At 41.5% G+C, this 22,797-nt stretch overlaps 1 protein-coding gene across 5 annotated transcripts in view; it reads right to left on the bottom strand.

The window, feature by feature from the left end:
* Positions 1–22,797, bottom strand: part of MYO9A (myosin IXA) — a 181,436-nt gene that overhangs the window by 133,296 nt on the left and 25,343 nt on the right. For all 5 annotated transcript variants that reach the window (XM_075764813.1, XM_075764809.1, XM_075764810.1 and 2 more), the window contains exon 2: positions 14,055–14,976. In XM_075764813.1, the coding sequence (XP_075620928.1) occupies positions 14,055–14,897 (843 nt within the window). In that variant the 5' untranslated portion in view covers positions 14,898–14,976. The remainder of the gene's footprint in view (positions 1–14,054; positions 14,977–22,797) is intronic.

The following is a 22,797-nucleotide window of genomic DNA, read 5'->3' as shown; positions in this document are numbered from 1 at the left end:
GCAGGTCGCACCCATTCATTACCCATATATTTCCCTTCTGCCATAAGGCTATTTATATTGCATCTCTATTATTACAAATATTATAATTGTGATGTAATTCTAGAAACCACAGTTTTCTCCTTTGCAGCCCAGAGTTGAAAGCAGCACGCGAGGCGAAAGGCTTCAGTAAAGTTTCTTTGTGCTGCGTAAGCACTTTGGAAAGCTTCGCTCCCATCTTGCAGCGTTAATGCCAATATTATGGTTTGTAATCCCTCCTGAAGCAGCCCAAGCCCAGGATTAATCCAGGCTTACCGGCTCTGGGATGCCCACTTGTTATACTGAGAATATTAAAAAAGAAAAAGGAGTTTGTGCACATGCACGCAAGGCAATTTAGGAAGTTATCACTGTGTCTCGCTGGTAATAGTCAAGGTGCATCCTCATCTGGCACAAGAGGAGGAGCAGGACTAGAGTTATTTATCATTTTAAGCAGCTACATGATGCAAAAATGGAGAGTTAGAGTAAATCGCGGGTGATTTAAGAACTGACTGGCCGTACGCGTGGGCAACTGAAATGGCGGGTGACCTACCTTGGCGAATTTTTAGGCATGCTCCACAAGCAAGGAAAGATCTTTGCCCTTTCCACGTTAATTTTTTTCCCCCGTTTAACCCTCATCTAAAACTTCAGGCAACAGCAGATTCTGATTTAAAGCAACCGTACGGTGGCAATTAAGAGAAAATGCAATTCAGAGCACAGGAACCGGTTATTCTTTGCAAGGAGGGGTGGAAAAATGAGCCTCGTTGTGCTACCCAAAAATCACTGCCCGAACCAAGGCTGCATAGGGGCAACCGACACACCGACAGCACTGCTCCAAGGACCGCCATGGATCACCATCCCGGTAGCAATCAGCTGCTATTTTGGGCAATTCACTTAAATTCCTTTAAAACTGACTTAAAATGATAAGTTTGCTTTGACATCCTTTTCCACTCCCAGTTATGCACCTATATACCGGAGTAGTATCTCAAATTATTTGTCAGGGTCGCTCGTACACAACGAGCAACGTGTAATACACCTTGCCTTTTCATTAACAGATGCAATAATTAAAGTACTGGACAAATTTCCATTGGTAGTCTCCAAAATATTTTAAGATTCCATCGCTGTGCTTTTCCATAAGAAAAAGGTTTTACTCATATTATCACGAGCGTTCTTCTGAAGCTTGAGAGTTAAGTTTAATTAATGCTTTTTACAAGGAGGATGCTAAGCTTCATGGGGTTTTACTTGATTAATTATTTTAGGCCTCTATATGACACTTGCAATGCAGATTTTTTGTGGTTATATATTATTATATTAGATATATTCTTATAATAGGTATTATTATAATATATATATTATTGTGGGCTTCGACATGATACCTGCAATGCAGATTTGTGTGTGGGTATATTATTATATTACTATTATATTGTATATATTATTATAGATTTAATTATAGATATTCTTTTGGACTTCTATATGACATCATCAACGCAGATTTGCGTGTGCTTGTGCATACACGCATACATAATCTCTCAAGACTTGCAAAATACCACCACATACGATTATATTGTTATTACATTATTTTTGTTGTAGATCTTATGTTAGAGATTTATATCACTGTGGACTTCTATATGACACCTGCAATGCAGATTTTTTTGTGTGTATATATTATTATATTAATATTGTATTACATATATTATTATAGCAGATATTATTATACATATATTATTTTGGCAATGCGGATTTATGTGCGTACACACACGCATAATCTCCCAATACTTGCCAAATACCGCCACGTGCTTTCCTCTAGCTGCTGTTTGGAGAAATTAAAAATATTTACTCATTGTAATTTTTCCTGGAAAGCGCGTCCTGCCGCGTAGCGGGTCAGCTCTGCCCCACACACGCGGTAGAGCGGTGCCTGCGGTTACGGCCGCTCCTCCGTTCGCTGCTACCGTCACCGCGCCTGCAATTAGCAGAGAGGCTTACTGCAGGGTGATTGCGTGCATTCATCCGCTTCTGATTAACGGCTCCGGGAAAAAACGGTGATGGAGAGAGAAGGGAGCAATCCAAAACACGAACATTAAAATAAAGAGCAACAAAATACAACCAAAAAAAAAATTGCAGGTTGGGTTTGGCAGCATGCTGAGATTAGATCACCGTGAATCCCAGCTTAAATACAGCTCAAACATGAATTTCCTGACTAAGGTAAAAAACCCTGGCTCAAATTTATGAACTGTTGGCAAGGTTACCTCTATCCCAGAGGCCTCCAAATACCAAGAAAACTCTGGCCCAGAAATGCAGAGTTCAGCCTGATAATTCAAATACATTCCTCTGAGCATCGCCGTCCCTCAGCCGTAGCCTAGGCAATAAAGAAATAAACTCCCCTACTTCCAACTTCACATTTTTCAGAGCCGTAGAAGTGTATTTCTAAAGCCTACAAAGTTTATTTTTGATGAAGAAGTGGATATAAGCCTTGTAGAGAAGATCGTTTTAAGGAGGTGACTTCAAATCTTCCCTGGCTCCGTTGGATGCTGCCCACTCCACTTATTTTTGCGAACATAAAAAAAAAAAAAAAACCCATGGAATTTTCCACTCTTCAGGACAATCTTCTGGATCTCCTTAATTAAAGGATAATTCAATTTCACCGTAACCTTTGCAGGCTGTAAGAAGAAAACCCCACCTGAACCCAACACTTTCCCATAGGAGACTCGGTGCTACCCCTTACGTCTCCCAGCCTGTATTTAAATTTTTCCAAATACAGAGAAAGCAATAATTCTGCAAAAAACCATTTCACATTATTAAATATCTGCTTGGTCTCTCTTTTTTTTTTCCTTTCTCTTTTTTTTCCTTTCTTTTTTCTTTTTCTTCTTTTTTGTTTCTTCTCCAAGCATGTCAGATGCTTCGCTGAAGTCTGGAGAGATTAGATCTGCTCTGCTTTGGAAAGCGCTCGAGCAGCGAATATTTGGGATACAGCTCCTACCCCGACACACCACGCCAAATCTTTGCTCCCCAAACCAGCCATTCCTCAAAAAAAATTTCCAATTTCCTCAATGATAAAGCAGATTAAAGTTTTAACATTTTGTCCTTATCTTGGACTTTTTATCCACATGCTTTCATTCTCCTTTGGCATCTCTCACACGGCTACTTGTCCAAGATCTTTCTCCTGATTAAAAACCGTAAGTAAATCTGCCTATTTTGGGACAATCAGTAAATCTTTGATCGCTACCACAAGTCGCTGCACAGGAACCCCGTTTCTCTGTTCTTATTCCCTTCTATCAAACACAAGGATATTACAGATCTGTAAAATGCTGGCAAAAAAATAACATTTTTTAATTGCATTGTGGCCAGAAATTGTTGAACTTCTTTTTTCCCCCCATTTTTTCTTTTTTTTTTTTAATTTAAAAAGTCAGCCTCATTCCAGCATTTTTTGGTACACATACCCCTTTTTCTGAGACCTGTGTTCCCCCTTCTTCAAAATCTGAAAGCGGTAACGAGGGGAAGGGGCAATTTTAAACAAAGTTTCTCATTCTGAAAAGGTCTTTTTAAAAATGATTTTTTTTTTTTTTCTTCTCTCCCTCGAGATTCATATTTTTTTAGCATGTGGCATTAGCATTTCTTTAAGTATTTTCATAGGAACTGCTTGGAAACCACTACATTATACCCTGCTACCAGTCTGCCCATAACACCATGAACTGGTCCACATCAAAATAATCATCTTGGTAAATGCAAAAGTATTAAATATATCCAGTAATGCCTAAAATCAGAAATAATCACAATTGCTCAGAACTTTATCTCTCTTATAGTAGATTATGTGGTTTCCTGGTACCTTTTGTAATGGAAATAACTGACACAATTTGCTTCCATGACTATAAATGCTTTTCATAACAGCCAACCATCCTGATTTATCTTGTGCTGTGCTAAACTTTGAATTATTTCGATTCTTAAACAATATTGTACCATCTTTTCCTCTATTCTGGCTCTACTTACGGGTGCTGGTGGGGCTAGGACTCTTGAAAATGGAAATAGATCCTTTTAAAAATGCTCTGCTTTTACAACAAGGAAGATCAAGCTACTCATTTCGCATCCAGACGGCTCTGCCGTGACTGACAAGCACCAAGCGTAGGTGGACGGCAGCTGTATAACGTAGACATCATTCATTTTATCAATCGCGTTGTTAGGACCTAACAAAATCTTCAGCTTTCGCATTGCAGTAAGATGTATTTTTATGAAAATCCTTACTGGGTTAGCAGCATGAGGTAGAGCCATCGAGGTGTAGGCGAAAAAGCACGCGGCACGCTGCTGTTCCTATAGTGCTGGCTGGAACAAAGATAATTTATGGTAGTCACAAGCTTCATGAAGTCAAACTGATCCCCCCAAAAACCCATTCAGATTGATTAGACAGAGATTGCTGCCAATTTAGGAGATCCCTGAAGTACAGATGACTCAAAGTGGTGGGACCAGCAGGGAAGCTTCATCCTGTCCAATGTCCTCAAGGGATGAGATGAAGGATGAGGTGAAGCCTTCATCCAGCTGAGAGCAGCTATCCTTGTGGGCAAAGGAGCAGGACCTCACTCTCCAAGGCTCTTCTCTACAAAACCGAGGCGGTGCTTACCTACATCACGAAGCCTTGTGGGAGTGAGCAGCGATGCACATGGGGCACCAGCCATCCCAGCGATAGAAAGCTTCGTTAATTCGTTGCTCCCACTGACACAAAATGGACATATTTTTTTTTTAATTGCTTTGCATGTCCTAAAATAAATGATCTGCAAAATTTCTCCACTGTTTTTAAACTCAGTAGTAACTCTTAAGACTCAGCTAGTCCTTTCATCTTCTCTGTCGCAGCCTTTGCCCATAAAAGTCCAAATCCCCAATCACTGTGACAAAGCCAAAGGCTCAACTGTCTGGCACAACGTTTATCCCTCATCCATCTTAATTAAACGAATAAAAGCGAGTCGCAACCGGCTGCTGCAGCTAAGTCAGATCCCTTCCACAAACATGGTAAGCAATGATTTTATTTGCCTACCCCAAAATCCTGCCATGAGCTTCAGCGAGACTTGTGGAACTTCTGCCTATGCTTCGCTATATTGCCTTACTTTTTTTTTTTTAATTGATTTCTGTTGAATTTGGCAAAGCTATTTGATGAAAGCAGGAAGCACTTGGTTAAGCTTCTTTATCTGGCAGACATTGGGACCACAAAGAAAATGCAATCTTCTTCAAACTGTAGAAGAGATGGTCAACACCACTCATCCCGGCAGTTCTTGGGTTTAGACATTTCTGTTGACACAACCCTAAACAATGATTGCTATTCACACCGATGCTCGTGCTCTACTTGGAGTCATCAACCAAGGCATTGACTTCTCTCTTCCTATAGGAAGCATATGGGGAAATAAGGTGTATACATTGCATTGCCACTGTGCTGTAGTTGGCTCAGGAGGTCTTCAAAGGGAACCTCTTGACCCCCCCCACTAAATCCACTTCAGTTTCTATGCTCCAAAATTGCTGCAATTCAAACTAAATCCTGGTTGCAGGCAACCGAGGTCTTCTGCTGCAGGACCAGATGGGAGTCTGTCCGCAGTAAGACCCTGGAGCGGGCTCAGCACCGGCTGCTTCCCTCCACACAATGGTTCCCTGTTGTGCTGAACCTCTTGCTAACATCTATATAGGGTGTATATGCACCTATATAATGTATGCATGTATACATATCTTTGATTTCCATCTAGGACAGCTAGGTACTTCGGTACCTTTACAAATGCGATGCTTGCAGACCTGTCCAGGCTCATCCAGCAGTAACCCTCTTCCTTTAGGTTTACGTACGTCAACAATCACTGGACGTCCTGGGCTTGGCTGGGATAGAGTTCATTTTCTTCCTGGTAGCTGGTACGGGGGTTATGTTTTGGATTTGTGCTGAAAACAGTGCTGATAACACAGCGCTGTTTTCGTTCCTGCTGAGCAGCGCTTACACAGAGCCAAGGGCTTTTCTGCTCCTCACGCCACCCCACCAGCGAGTGGGTTGGGGGTACACAAGGAGTTGGGAGGGGACACAACTGGGACAGCTGACCCCAATGACCAAAGCAATATTCCATACCGTATGACGTCATGCTCAGCATATAAAGCTGGGGGAAGAAGGAGAAAGGGGGCGGATGTTCGGAGTGATGGTGTTTACCCAAGTCACCGTTACACGTGATGGAGCCCTTCTTTCCCGGAGATAGCTGAACACCTGCCTGCCGCTGGGAAGTGGGGAATAAATTCCTTGTTTTGCTTTACCTATTAAACTGTCTTTACCTCAACCCACGAGTTTTCTCACTTTTACCCTTCCGATTCTCTCCCCCATCCCACCGTGGGGGGAGCGAGCGAGCGGCTGCGTGGGGCTTAGCTGCTGGCTGGGGTTAAACCACGACACTGGAGACATTAAAGGAAAAAAACCATAACTAATGGCATTTTCTGTCTCTTTCCACTGTATAAAATAAGCGATGATAACAACTTCTGTGCTATAAATAGCAATTCCTGTAGTATAAGTAGTAATTTCTGTATAAATAAGAAGGGAAAGCCTCTCACATTTGAAGACCCTGAGAACAGATGCAGAAAATTTTATTTGCTGCCTTGGGAAACAATTTGTTGGAACTTGGAGCTCAATAAGACACCATCACCTTGTCATTGAGCAGACAAGAGAGGATATTGCTCTTTGGGCAGCAAACCAAAACGCTCTCACCAGCGATGTTTAGCGGAGAGCACTCACGTTTTGCGCCTGGAAAAGCCACAGGAACGGCAGAAGCCGTTAAAAAGCCAAAATTTGTCAACTGTTACCACCGGAGCTGGGTGTAGTCCCTGTCCTACAAAGGCTCCTTATTCTCAGGCTCTTCTGTTCCCCACCACGGGCAACCAAACTGCAGCACACCACCTCTCTGGCATCCACCCAGCACCCAAGCCCGGCGTGTAAAATCTGATACAGGCTCCCCAGCCATGAAAAAAGTCAAAGGGATCTCAGTAAATGGGCCTAAAACCAAAAATCTGTATTTTGACTGGGAGAAGGGAGGGGGAAAAGAAACAAAATCCTTACTAGAGCATTAATTTCTCATTCCATGACTAGAAAAATACAGTGCCATATTAACTATGGACATTAGGGATAAAAAGTCTGCACCTTGGTTATCAATATTAAGGCCTCATGGAAGCCTTACTAGACAGGAGCAGCACAATCTTTGATCAAAAACATTACTTATCAGAGTGCTACATTATCATTATATTATCTGAGATACATATATATAAAAAAAGAATCAAAAAGCTTTCAGAAAAGAGGTCGTTCCTTCACGCTTTATAAAATGTGCACCTTGATAGTCAAGTTTTAAAAAAAAAAAAGCTTAATACAAAACCAAATAACAGATACACTGGTGCAATAAGGCAGTGGAAGATTATTAAAAAATGCTATTAAGTGAATTGTTCTCTAATACCATATAATGCTGAGCATCATCTGGGTTCGCTATGGTTGCATGCAAACATGAACACATGGTCTCTGCTTGAGTTAGACTCAGGATTATATTCTGTAGATATACAAACATCTATATAGATAAATATCTATAAAATCTAGATATCCAGATATCCGGGGGTCCATGAAGTTTGGATCTCTAGAGATCCAGATATCTACAAAATCTAGATACTTTTTGCTCTAATGATCTATATCTAGGTGAAACTCTAAAAGATCAGTGAAAGAAAATTAAAGAAAAGGCTAAAAATGGAAGGGTATGAATGAGAACAAATGACAAAACAAAACAACTCCCCCAAAAAGAGGTGGCGAGGAGGGAAGGGAAAAAGATGGGACGCTTGGATGCGTAGGTTCAATGAAATGCTCCCTGGTTTTATTTAGCATTTTGCTCCCGGAAACAAAATAGCTGCCAATTCTTAAGGGTGCAGAAAAAGGCAGCTTCACATGAACCTGCTTTAATAACTAATCCACTTCCCTGTAGTTATCTCAGGTCAGAAATAACAATTTCTGTCATTCAAGCATCATAATAAGTTGGACTTTGGGGTAACAAAATGGTTGCTGAAGATAGCAAAGAATGAAAAATAATAACAACATTAAATTCAGCCACCGATACAGCCAATCTGGATATTGCAAGAAGCCTCTAAAGGAAAAAGCCTAAATAATTGAGCATCAGAGAAACGGATGAACAAGACATTATTTGATACGGAGCCTGAAACTGTAAAATATCCCCAGCTAAAGAATAACAGCATTTTGAAAGCGCTGGTGAAAAGCATTCGGTGCATGAGCCTTGCTGTATGAGTCCTTTGTGTCACTGCTGCCGGCGGAGGCCTGCACAAATTCTTCCCACATTAGGCATCATCTGTATAATCTCTGTGCGCTGCTCCCTCTCTAACCTTTCCCTGCACTGGGGAGGGAAGAACGCAAGGCGAGAAAAAAAAAAAAAAAATCCCAGCTGCTGCATTAAACACCTACCCCAAACTCAGACCATACAGGAGATCAATAATAACTGTTTATATTATCAGTTAAAAATGATTGAAAGTGAGTAATGAGCAGAATAATGAGTCTTTGCCTCTGCCCTCCATATCAATCCATTTTTTTAAGATGTAAAACTTTTAGAGCCAGACACAGACTAATGACTTCAAATCAGTGTACTGGAAACTGAACTTCACAAATTTTTAAAGTCCATTTTAATGAAATTTGATTACCTCCCATTAATACTGTTCCCAGCAGGAAAAACTATGCGAATATACTCAAAGTTTACCTCCCATTAATACTGTTCCAAGTAAAAATATGGATATGCTCAATTCAAAAACATCTTTTCTCACAGGCAAATAATCACACCGTAATTTGCTCTGTGAAAAGAGCATTCCCTTATACTGGCTACACACTGCAGGAATTAACGGGGTGGGATCTACCGGCGGAGCTGAATCCTACCTGGGATCACTACAGGTCTTGCATGTGTCCGCCCAAATTGCTTGGGAGAAGCAGTGGAGGATGCATGCACATTTAGCTTCAGCATCTCCACATTGTCCCATGCCACTCGAATATACTGAAAGTCCAGGACACGCCTGATTCTTCTCGTTAATTGATTTTTTTTTTTTTTTTTAAACTCCACTCAATAGCTCTTTGTTTAACTCTGGAAACATTCAGCAGCATCTACTGAAATTTTGGCAGCGCGGTATCGTTTTCACTCGCACCTAACAGAGGCCAGCTCTTCAGCTGCTGCGAGAGGTTCATTCAGTTGGAAGGGGACTGTGCATGACCATGGCAAAGTCCTATGAAATACAATTCAGTAACTTTTAGTTGCTGCTTACATTTTCCTCTAACAATCCAACTATCAGGATTAAAAAAAAAAAAACAACAAAAAAAAAACCAAACCAGCAGCTTTTAGACTTCTAGACCTTAAAACTGAAGCTATAAACTTCCCCACACAAGCAAAACACACGTATTGTGTAATATTGCTCCAGAAATTAAAAAGCGATTCCAGCTGCTGCTCTGAAGGTTTCTATGCAAACCACCACCTATCAGGAATGCAAACAGCATACAAAGGACTAGCTGCAATTTTTTTCAAAAGCAATTCAAGCAATCAACTCTTTTTTTATCTGGCACAGATGCTGCAGATGCGCATCAGCTATGAAGGACAGCAACAGCTACCCTCCGCTGACAGCGTTTCTCAGCTTGGCACAGAAACATTTCTTTTTGCTATTTTTTTTTTTTTTTTAAAGCAATTGAGAAATCCCCGCTGGGACGTTTGAAGATGCATGTAAACAGCTGCTTAGAAAACATGTCTGGGTTTTGTAGTTGCCGTCACAGTACTTCTTGTGACAAATGTTGAGAAAGTTATGGATGATAAAATGATCTGATGCAGGCTCCTTTAGATCTAGGCTCATCCCATATCTGTCTGGGGACCTTCAGGCATACCTGAGCCAGGGAGAAATTCGCTACTTCTGCACTTTTGCTGAGAACTAGAAAAGAAAAAAGAAAAAAACCCCACGAAACACACCCCCCGCCCAACCCTATGATGTAATAAATTAACTTGCATTCAAACCTCCCCAGGAAAGTTGAAGCATGGTTTATGTTTCGCTTTGCACCGAGGAGGATGTTCACGTGCTGCATCGTGCACCAGCCCAAGGCAATGATCACAGGGATCGTGGGCGCACCAATGTCCTGTCTCTAAAGATTTAAGCTATGAAAACAAGCTGGGCTTCCAAATATAAAGTTCATCTGGATGTTTCTAGGTAATCTAATTAAAAAGAAAACAGGGTCTTAAAACACTCTCCTAAGTTCACATGAATAAGTTACCTACCTATGGGGTAAACCAGCCCTGTGGCTAAACCACAGTTCTCCAGATAGATCCCTAATGGAATCACAGAAAGGTTTGGGTTACAAGGGACCTTCAAAGATCATCTAGTCCAACCACCCCACCACAAGCAGGGACACCCTCCACTAGCCCAGGTTGCCCAAAGCCCCATCCAACCTGGCCTTGAACACTGCCAGGGAAGGGGCATCCACATCTTCTCCAGGCAACCTCTTCCAGTATCTCATCACCCTTAATTAGAAGTCCTGTGATAACAACACTTTTGGGGTGGGGTTTTTTTTTTTTTTTTTTAGAGTAAATCTGTAATTGTGGCTTTTGGAATTAGAAAATAAGTAGGAACACCTCTTGGTTTGCATAAGCTGCCTATAGGAAGCTCCTCCTATTTTTTTCCTCTCTGAAAAAAAAGTGCAATTTTGGTGTGAAGCGTTTGCCTGACCGGCATGCTCCCTTGACGCTTTCTTAAATAATATCAAGGTTGGTATCTAAATAAAAACCACCTACGTGGCAGCAAAGTTACACGCCCCAGGTCCTTGATGGAGCATCAAGCTGAACATAATGAAGTTTTCATCTAAAGTATTGCATGAAGTCTATCCGAAATGCAATTGAATTGCAGCACGTGCAACTCTTCCTCTGATAGCGACATAAATCAATTGAATTTGAGAAGTTTGGTCTTGAAATTAAATAGCCAGACAGCAAAACTTTGGTAATCTCAGCTCTACAGATGCCCTGCTGAAAAAGCAATCTTCTATAGGGAAAAGATGTGCTTTATAAGAAAATGGAGAAAAATACAGAAAAAATATAAAGAAAATCACCTTTTTCAACCAATTGGAACCTTGTTACTAGAAAAATAAGTATGGTATTTAAGTAATATCATTTATCACAAATAAGCAATATATAAATAAGTAAATATGTTACATCATTTTTCACCAAACAAAAAAAGGCAAATTGCAACCACTCCAAGGAGCACCGCTACGAAAAAGCTTGCCTGTCAAATCCCATTGTAGGAAAAAGAAAATCCATAGGACTTACATCAAATATGCTTTAAAAGGACACACCTCTAACTGCAGTCGCTGCTACATACAATTACTGGATGATATTACCACGTTTAGATGGCAGTAACAGCTTGCCTTGACAGCTGTCCCCAAAAGTGCGATTTGGACAAGGCTCACGGGAATCTTGCACAACAACAACAACAAAAAAATCACAAACAATAGCCTGAGGCTATTCAAAAAAGGTAAATTAGGAAAACAGTGAAGCTGCAGGAAAAAAAAAATTAAAAAAATCTTAATTTTGCTTCACTTCCGTTCCTGCCGTGCGAGCACGATTGCGAAGGTGTTCCCAGGAACGGGCGGTTCGGTGGAAACGCTTGTGCTACCAGAATCGATTTGCAAGCAGGGAAAGAAAAGAGTTTACTCAGACCTGTTAATCTCTTTATTTGCTGTGCTCTGTTCCCTACATCAGAAGTCGCAGTGCGGAGAGATATGTCGCTGCCTCCTGAAAGACAAGCCTGAGCTGAACAGAATTTAATTTTAAATATGCAGAGGGAAAACAAGGGGATTGAAGAAGGTGACCAGAAGAGGGGAGAAGAATGAAGAAAAAGAGGAGAAAAATAAAACCACAACACAAGTTTGGTATCTAAGCTAAGAGAAGCGAAAAGCGTATTTCAACCACAAACGCAAGGAATCAAAAGGTCAAATCTGCAAATGAGTGGCAGGGTAACACAACCCTTTACAACAGATCTTCTCTGAAGATCCCTTTTTTAGGAAATTTTAGGAAGGGAAGGAAAAGCACAAGTATGCACATCTTATCTTTAAGCCTGTTTGATTTGTGACTATTTGGGACTGGCAGTGGCAGAGCAGAAGAAATTCTGGATTACCCTCGCTTTCTCCGAGAGACCTGGAGGCAGCTGGAGAAGCACAACAGCAGCCGTCCAGCTGCCAGAGCGAAGGAATGCAAACTTCTGTTCCAAAAGCAAAAGAAATAACAGATATGATTCAAATTATTTTTTTTTTAATTTTTTTTTTGTTAAAAACAGCTGCAGATCTTGCGAAAGGAAAGCAAAGAGGCTCAGCGCATCCCTCCCTTGTACCTAATCCCAACACACCCAACAGTCCCCGGGAAGAAGTGGCCATCACCAAAGCAGAATTCCCAGCAAACAGCTGCCCTCCATCCAAGAGCCGAGCAAGCAGACTTCAACTTCAGATCCTGAAACACGGGGGTAACAACAGGAATCCTGACAATCAAGGATCTTCAAATTACACCATCCTGAAATGGCCTGCACCCTACTTTTCCCTGCATAAAACAACAGCAGAAAAAGCAAAGAAACGTGCATCCTCTATTTTTTTGCCTCCCAACACAAGCTTGTTTGACAATAAGCAATGACTAGATGTCTGGATTGGGGGGGGGGGGGGGGGGGGGGGAGATTTCATCTTTCAAGTAGGTGGAACAGTTCATTTATTTATGGGACTGCATCAGTGGACTGAGTCATGGTCAGGCAGCTTTGCAACTGGACTGTTTTACCTAGAATTTAAGAAGAAAAAAACAATTCCCAAAACTTCCCTCTACCTTCTCTTTCATGAAGATCTCTCTTCTTCACCTCTGGAAATCTAAGCTAGACAGAGATACTCTCTCTGACACTGCTGAAGAGAATTATAAAGCAGACCTTGGTCCATGAAGGTATATTAAAAAGCATACCAAAACCCAAACAGGCATGCAAATGTTTCAAATAAATACCAGGATTGGTGGAACGCAATAATTTTCCTACCTGTTTTCTTAAATTAATGCAGTCACTTAATCGGGTCATCGCAGTAACAACCATTAATTGCAGACTACCGGAGCCTGGTCTGATATTTTCTCATCGACTCCAGCAAGAACTCCATGAGATTGATTATCTTTAGAAAACACAGTCAAATCCACTTTTAATTTTAAGAGAAGAAAATGCAACGATCGAGCCACCTCATGTACCGCGGTTCAAAGGAAGAACCACAGCACGCCTGAAGCTGATGCTCACGTCACCCACGTGCAGACAGGCTTTAAGAAAAAACTCTTTAACGAGCAAAACTGACAGGTCCAAGGAAAACCATTTCAAAGAGTTATGGCGCAAATTCAAGGCAAATTAATTAATGAATGCTTGTATCCCTCTTTATAGTTTCATATCTGTGAAGTTAATGGCGCGGTTCATCTAATCTCCTTTCCTCCCCAGGAAAGGTCCTCATAATGTAACCAATCGCACCGGCCAAATCTAGTACTCATGATTAGAAAATAAAACTTTGACCATGAAAGTTCCCTTTGATTATTCCCCAACCTCCATGAAGTTGAGGGCGCAGAAACTCCCCAAACACAACACTACCAATACACTACACACAAGCAATTCTTTATGCAACGTACTATAAAGAAAGGCTACCGTTAATTCGAGAAAGGCTTTTTCATTTCCATTTTCAAACTTAAAAATCACTGAGATATACCAGTATGAAAAAAACACTTGAGTGAAAACAAAGCATTAATAATTCTGTTAGCAAGCCATTGGCTCTACTTTTATTTTTCCCTTTGTGTTTTGAAGCAACTATTATTCTATAGGTAGAAACACAACCTTCTCTTATTCCTAATACCATTGTAACTTTATTATTAGCGTTCACCAGATAACCCCAGCCTAGTGTCATAATAAAACCCCAACCACTTGGGTTGGTTGGATTTTTTTTTATTTTTTTGCACCATTAAAAAGTTTCCATGCTACTATCATCTCCATCTTACCTCAAGCACTGGTCCAGCTCCAAGAATAATCTGTTCTACTCCGCTGGCAAATCCCTTCTGGCTGAGGGCGGTGAGGTGATGAATCAGAAAATTGGTGCTCTGTGTCTTTCCCGACCCGCTCTCTCCCGAAATCACGATGCACTGGTTCTTTCTCCGCTGAAGCATGGCGTGGTAAGCCACGTCTGCCACAGCGTAAATATGGGGCTCCAGCTTTCCCAGCTGATGGTTATCATACATCTTGACATACTTGGGGTTATAAATAGGTAGAAACTTGAACGGATTAATAACGATGAGGATGCTGCCTACATAGGTGTAGATTTTTTCTTGCTTGAAGCGGTTTCTGAGATTTTCCAGGAGCGTTTTCTCATTCAAGTCCGGCAAGCTGCACAAGTCATCGTAGTCCTTCTGCTGCGGCTGGGGAAGGAAGCCACGCTCCACCATCCTGCGACGCTCCTCCGTCACCCGCAGCCAGGACTGGAGGCTCCCGTAGTGAATGGACCCGTCCAGGTTCTTCTCCCGCAGGAGGAAGCGATAATCCTCGCCGCTGATGCGGTTCTCCAGGGCCATGCGAGGCCACAGCATCATGCGCTGGACCGGGCAGTCCGTAGGGTTGAGGATCCATTCCTCCCCACCAAACTCCTTCACTTCGGCAAGGACGTAACATTTTGTTTTCTCGAGCTGAAGTTTATTAATGAGCGAATCGATCACCTCGGCGGCCGTGGAAGTTTTCCTGGCAGTGATAGGGCAGTAGATAGTCCCTTCCACGATGCTCCCAGGGTATATGTGCAGCGTGTACTCGCTATCCTCAAAGCGTCGTCTTCCTCCAACATCATTTACACTCATATTGGATCCTTTCCCATCAGTACCTGCGCTGCATAGTCAGGACCGTCCTATATCTTGTCAGGTCATCATGTTAGCAATGCTAAAACAGAAAAAAAAACAAAAAAAAAAAACAAAACAGGTTAGGTGTTTCATCTTGACAGGGATCCTTGAAAAACGGTTGAAGCGCACCATGAGATGCAATGGAACAACTCAAGCAATGAGACCAATCGCCTTAAAGAAAGCAAATTATGATTCCCAACCGACATCTGGAAAGGCAGCAGGGGTTTCACCCACCAAAGCTGTAATACAGGAGCGTATTTAACACACAAACACTATTCACACCTCAAGCTCTCCTCTACTCGGACATAACTACCCACAGCACCTCAAGCTTTTGCTAAGTTTTCCCTGACTCTGAAGCATCAAAGATTCAAAAAGACCTGATCTTCAGTGTATTTTACAGAGAATAAAATCAATATTTTGTGAGCAACATACCACGCAGCCTACTGAATCAATAGCGGCATTCTCCTCATGTCAAAAATTGCTACAGCCTCATCGCTTAATATTACCACATAACTTATTTCAGAGTTAGTGCCTCCATTTCCATGTTTGCATACTTCATGCCAGCTTAGGGAAAGCATCACTCAGCTAACCGTGACTTTGGAAAACACCCCTTGACTTGCCCAATACTGACTTACCCATACATATAAATTATGTATTTTCTAGATGTTATAGAGATAAACCTTTTGAGACTTTGAACAGTTGCATAAAATGCTAACTTAAAAAAAAAAAAACAAACACAAAAAAACCCAAAAAAACTTTAAAATATCACCTTACAGGCATACTCCAATCAAAAGGAAAATGTCTCCTTTGTCGTAGAATCAAAATCATTTTGGTTGGAGAAGACCTTTAAGATCACCAAGTACAACCGTTACCCCAGCACTGCCAAGCCCACCACGAAACCATGTCCTTGAGCACCACGTCTACACGTCTTTTAAATACCTCCAGGAATGGTGACTCAACCACTTCCCTGGGCAGCCTCTTCCAATGCCTGAAGAAAAAGAAATTGGTGAAGAAATTTGTCCTAATATCCGATCTAAACCTCCCCTGGCACAACTTGAGGCCATTTCCTCTTGTCAGTTCAAAGGCCTTCCTGAGCAACATTCAAAATGACTCTTGAAACACAACGATTTGCCTAGTCACAAGTTTAAAAAAAAAAAATAAAATTACTCAGTCACAAGCTCCAAGTTCTATCACATTGTAAATGGACACGTGACTCCTCCATGGGCGTCCACCCGAGAGCATGCACTGCTGAGATGCCTGACGCTTTGCTCCAACACTCCTGGGATGAGGACCTTGTATCGGCTGAATTCACCTACTCCTACAGCTGCTCCGAAATCCAGACTGTGACATGAATTGTCAGCTTCTCATGGGTGGGTTTTATACAACACCCTTCAATTTTTGCTGCTTCACACTAGGATAAAATGACCATCACCTTCCCTTGTGGACCTGGTCCTTGCCCTAGATACATCATCCCATGGTCCTGTGTCGGTGAACGGTAGATAAACTCCTTTCTCTTCCTGTCCAAGAGATTCCCAACCCATCAGGATTCAAACAGTAGCACTTCTTGACCCACCAAGTCAACCTCTTCCAAAGGTGTCCATACCTGACATCAGATAAGTAGTATTACAGCCAACTCATTCGCACAAAACAAAACGCTCAATAACGGTCAAAAAAACCATGAGGTCAAAACCCACGTCAGGTTTAGGGAGCTCCTGAGCTTCTCAGATATTTGGTGTCAGGAAGAGTATTCAGAGGAAGCATTTCACATGGCTACCCTGTCCAAGACCTTCAGTCCAAGCACAGCCACACCATCATCTCCACCCATGCAAGGTCGGGATTTGCAGATTTGTTTTATTTACTACAAGCATTTCTGAGGTCCTCAAATGAAAAGCATTATTTTACGTTGTATTGTTTCTCGCCTCGATATTTCATTAAGTGTATTATCCCTGGCCACGCGCTATTCAAAGCGAAGAAATTAATATGTCACGGTGAAATACATCTGGCAGGGATTCACGGCGCATTGCTTGGTAGCAGGACTTATATACTGGGAAGCGCTCCAGCTGCTTTCCTACAGGTTTAGTATAGGCACAGATGCAATAGGGATGATGTCAGTTAAGTGCCGGGTTGGGCTTGCTTTGTCTAGCTCTACAGACCCCAGCATTGGCTTTTCTTCAAGAAGGGAAAAAGAAAACAAAACACCACGCTTACGCTAGATAATTCCTCATCGAGGTCTTACTTCAAAGCTTACAACAAGAGGGCTGGCTATTTTTATTCACGTTATCAAAGTGTATCGAAGACTGCTGACTCACGTGAGAACCGCAAACAGGACTATGTTGGTTACCTTGAGCAAACCGACCTTCCCTTCCACCTCCTCCTTCCTGTCAAATAAATCCTCTATAAAGCATCAGACCACTCTACCCCACCCACCCAAAAGCTTTCCTCAGTTCTCTGTAGATGCTTATTCTCCATGGACTCAGTAGAACAACAAACATCTGTGTCTTCTGCATCCAAACAACTTGAATCCAGCAGAATTGCGAGCCAAGCGTGAACCCCACAGAGATGCTAAAAGCCCCACTAACTCTGGGACGCAAAAGAGCCAAGTCCTCCCCCCAAAACCACTCAAACTCACTAATGAGTAAGAAATTTAGTGAGGTCAGAAAGCAACGAGGTGTTAATTTGAGCCTTATAAATCACAGGAGGCGTGCCACAGGATTTACTTTTAATAAAGCTAAACATGTCTTGGAGTATTATGTTAGGTCAAAGAAATGTTAATGAAATAATTGCTTGTGGTCTCCCAACCGCTGGTGCGCATGAGCCCAGCTCTGCTCAACATCAAACACGCCTGTTGCAGACAGTCAGTTTCCAAAGTATTTTGGAGAAAATATTGCAATGAAACCCATGTAATTAGGTAATTAGCATATGTCAAGGAGAAAGGCTCTCCTAATGAAACTGTTCAAGCAGGCTGTCATATTAGCTTTTACATGACTTTTAAAATTAATGATATTTTTGCGTTTGGACATGAAAAGAACAAAACAGAGTATTTTGCAACCCACAAATACTTGCTCTATGCACTATTTTAATTAAAGGCTACGTGTTTACGTTTAAATGAGAACATATAAAAACAAAGAGGCTACATCTAAGTCATTTATCTAGGCTTATGGAAAAGAAAAGCTAGTATCTCACTGAAAGGCGATGCTTGTCTCTGTACCTGACTTTATCGCCAAGCTATCGTTCAGCTGCTTCACTCATGTACTGGCTTTGGCAGTAACGGGATGCTGATCCCGTGGGAGATGGAAAACTAGAGGATACATCAGACCTCAGAGGTCAGAAATAATTACAAACTCCTGCGAACACTCCAGCCAAAATTTATGGACTATGCATGCCTGTGAAAGGAAAAATTTATGACATTTTAAGCCAATATACTTCCAGCCTAGTATTTTCTATATCCTTTTCCATTTTCTATGTTTGAATGAAGATTCTCAACTCAAACTGACCCTGCACACTAATTTTGCTCAATTTTACTATCATAACATACTTCTACTTGCAACGTAAAAAGCATGATCTTCAAACAAACATGAGGTTACAGATTAAACCTTGTGTCCTCCTACTTAACAAAACAGATTAATATTTCTAAGGACCTCAGAGGCCCTTATAAAAATCACAATAATAATCTGATTACCAGCAGGTTGACAGAAAAAAACATACTAAAATTATGATGGTCAACTAGGCTTTGTGCATACACTAAACTTGTAAATAGTGGTTTGCTTTTATATTATATGCAATCTTTTACCAATTGACCACAGTTTAATAAACAGTGGTAGCAAATACGCTTTCTCAAATTAAACATACATATAACCAGATACAGTGAGCGCTCTTGCATTGGGGGCTGTGCTTTTTAGCAAGCATTATCTTGTAAAGGGACATCAAACAAATGAGGATGCTCCAATTTCCTTCAGAACAGTAACTGAAATGGAGGCTTTCAGTCATGCCATTTCTTATTTTTCCATTCAGAAAGACCAATCTCAGTATTTTCATTTTCAGGGACAGCGTGAGCAACACGTGGCAAAAATCCAAAATAAACTGTCCACTGGAAGCATCAGTACTCGCCATAAATAATCTGTGACAGCTAAAGCCTGAAATCACGGACAGAGTTTGCCAAATATTGGATGATTCGGAAAAAATAGAGATTAGTGTCAGCATTGAGGCTGCTAAAGGGGCAATTCTGGAAGCAAAGTTCACTTGGTTTTATTATAACATCCTGTAACCCAGACTAGGGACTACAACAATAGTGAAACACTCTCCCCGATCCCAGTCCTCAGGCGATCACAACAGCCTCGCTTGCTCAAGACAACCTGGATTTATCCATCCACTGGTATGTCAAAAAGGCATACCGTGTGGTGCAGAAATTCCTGAAATAGATAAACTTTAAAAAAAATCTGATAAGGAAATGGCCAATTTAAACATACTTCACTGCTTAATCTGAATATATTGGCACAAGAGCTCTCCGAATTTCTCTCCTGCAGCAGCAAATAGCCTCGTGCCGCTGATACCCGAAATAACACCCCTGCGACATCAAAACTGATGCCAGACTGACGCATCTGTGACAGCTGATGCTGTAAAAACATCCAAGACGGGCAGAAAAGCCCATGGAGATGCTCAACATCTTGGTTATCATTGCGGTTTTACATGTCAGTTCATTTGATCACCCATAATGAAACCTCTAATGCAGGAAAAGTGAGATTTGTAAGTGTTATAGTGATCATCAAATGGTTTGGGTTGGAAGAGACCTTTCAAGGTCATCTAGTCCAACCCTCCTGCAATGAGCAGGGACATCTTCAACTAGATTCCTAAATCACAATTCCAATTTACTTCTTCAAAAGGGATGATAAGATTGGATGGGGGAAAAAAAGTAACATCAGCACTCCAAGATTGTCCATATACAGAAGAAAGGTCTTTTGCATAAATTTCAGAGTAGTTTATTTGGACTGAAGCACCTAAGCGAGATGCCAACGCAGTGAGATGACCTAAATTAGAACAGAAAAAGAAAGCAAGAGCGGAGACACACTTAAAGATGCTCAGCAGCAAGGACTCAGAAGTCCCTGGCTGGACCTGGCACCATGGGGTGTCAATACGCATCCAAAACGCAACTCCTGCAAGCACCAAACCACTTGTCTCCTGCGACTGCGAGGACAAGCATGCAATGGCAGTACTATCCCAACTACACATTTTACTACTTTGGTGGTTTCTTTCCTCTCCCCTTAAATTCTTCTATTTGGTCCCAGTTCTGTAATCAAGAATTCTTCTCCCTTGCTAAATTCACTTCACCCTGCTTGGAGCTCAAAGCAAATGCAGCTGAACATAAAAAAACCTCTGGTGTCCCTTCACTTCCTGCAAACTCAAATGATTTTGTAGATCAACCTTCTCGACGTCCCCAGTCCAAGTCAGATTTGTAAACTGGGTTTTGGCCGTTATTGTCATGAGTCATAATAAAAGGAGAAACCACGCTTGGTCAGTTAACCACCATCCCTCTGGTAGGGAGAAATATTTTTGCAATATTTTTGATCTCACACTGTCATGCCTGTACAGTCAGAGATGTCTACTCAGCCTCCAAGGAGAATTCCCAGAATATAAAAGAAGAAGTTGTGAATACACAGCTCAAACTATGTAAATCATTCCCAAAGACACATCGTTGCCCACACTAAGTGTAACATAAAATAGGTTGCAAGCGTTTTCTCAAGTTGTTCCTAAGCTCACTGGCTTCTCCTGTGGCTTGAAAAATTGAGAAAAGTCCTATCAAGCTCTTTTTCCACCCCACCCCCCCCCCCGTATTTTTCATTTTTATTCAGCACTTTAAGCAACTCTATCAGCTTCTTGTCTATTCACTTCTACACTAGAGGATGAGACTTGCGTTTCAGCTTTCACATGGAAGCTTCTTGCTGTACGCTGGAGATCTGTCATCTTCTCTTTCAGAGATGGGCTGTTTACCCATATTTTAATCTGACATTTCTTGCTATTTAAGAAGCCCATGGATACACAAACCCCTCAGTAGGCGATAATCCCCTCCAGAGCCTGGAATTACCCCATTTCTTGAGGTTTTGATATTTTCCTGTGGTCTGACAACCACTCAGTGGTTCCTCTTCTAGCAGCTGGAAGACGGGCGAGGATGCTGCTACCCATTCATCACACTCTTGCTGATGCATCTCATGTGGACATCTGTCAGCTTCTTCCAGACCTTTTAGCTGAGACAAAAAAAACCCACAACACACCTAAAAAAAATTACAAGAAAAGCTGTTGCAAAATTAATTACTTCTGTTGCAAACAGCTCTGACAAACAAGGAACTAAATCAGGACGTGACGTGATCATTTACTCTTCCCCTTAAGGTCAAAGCATTGGCGTTTGAGGTATTAATCAGGGCTACGCAGTGAACGAAGCTCTTATCTGCGGGATTCTGGTCTCGCTGGCTAGAGATCCTACCTACAGTATAAAAATATGAAAATTTTTAAAAAGGGACTACAGGAAGGCTTGGTGAAATCTTGTGATTGAGGCAACTGAATGGGAGAAGTGATTTCCATCTTCACTTCCATCACAGCATTTCTACGTGATGATGGGAGACCAAAAAAATTAGTGCAAACAAAATCTTGCCCTGGACTCTTCCTCTTTCTTGAGCTCCGAACTCAAGTCGTTGCATCTTGATTCCTGGAAGCGCGACCGTTCTCCCAAAACGTGTGCCCCATGCACAAATAGCGGCAGTGGTGTTGAAGTATTAAAATAATCAGCTTTTGTCGTGGTACACGCTGAACAACCGGCACTTGGAAGTTGATTCTCTCTGTGTCTTCGAGCTTCATCGACAAAACTGTGTCAGAGTAAGCAAGGATGCAAGAAATGCTGGGTACTTAGCAAAAACGCAGCATCATTAAAAACTTCGTTCTAACAAACGAGGACCAGAAACAAAGCCCATGTCGGGCACTGTGCCCTCCAGCTATTCCTTTGGCTTTTTTTGCCAGAAACAAACAAATATAAAAAGTAAAATAAAATATTAAAAAAAAAAAATCAAAGGAAATTGCTGAATCCTTTCTCAGGTTGCAAGCGTGGCCCTCAATTAACTTAAACTTGCTGTTCTCATATTACATGGCCAACAGAACTGTAAGCTAAATGATTAGGACTAACAAAAAGTGAGAAACTAAGGAAATGTTTTGTGTATCCCAAGTGTTTGGAGACATTCAGGGGTATGAATCATTGTTAGAAGCTTTTTTGCTGCTTCTAACGACTAAGCAGTCACTGGCCAGAGGCACGACAACCCTGTTCCAAATACCAAGATAAAATTTCTCATTTATAAAAGTGGCAAAATTAAATTTACAGCATCTTCAAGTTTTACCAGATTAACTCCAGACTCGAGCATCACCATCTGACAGAGCATCCCTCACCAATACGGCAATCCCGTTCACGTGAACAGCCAAAATATCCGATTTTCCAGCTTTCCTGGTTGGATTTGCTCCTTATAGGTGTACATGGAGCAGTTCAGCCTTTGGAAATCCAACTGGAAACAAATCTGGAGTTGATATCCCGAAAGCATAGATCACTGTCAAATACCACATTAATACAAGTGCAGAGAAGAGCCAGCTAGCAGGGAGATGGCTGTATAAACTGTAAATGGACACAAGATCTTCCCGTTATCTCACATGCCTAGCAATTTATATTTTTGTTTGCAGCCAAAAATGTCACATATAGAGCCTGAAAACAAACAGTGTTTACATTAAAAATCTTTTTGAACTTGTTAAAATTAAGGATATGAAGTGTTAGACCAGAGAGACACTGCCAAGGACTACAGGAGTTTGCACTAAGGAGCATCTCGCCAGCTCC

The sequence above is a fragment of the Balearica regulorum genome, chromosome 12 (assembly GCF_011004875.1).
Source record: "Balearica regulorum gibbericeps isolate bBalReg1 chromosome 12, bBalReg1.pri, whole genome shotgun sequence".
Taxonomy (NCBI): Eukaryota; Metazoa; Chordata; class Aves; order Gruiformes; family Gruidae; genus Balearica; species Balearica regulorum.
Note: the sequence above shows the minus strand (reverse complement) of the source record. Positions and strands in the feature narration are given on the sequence as shown.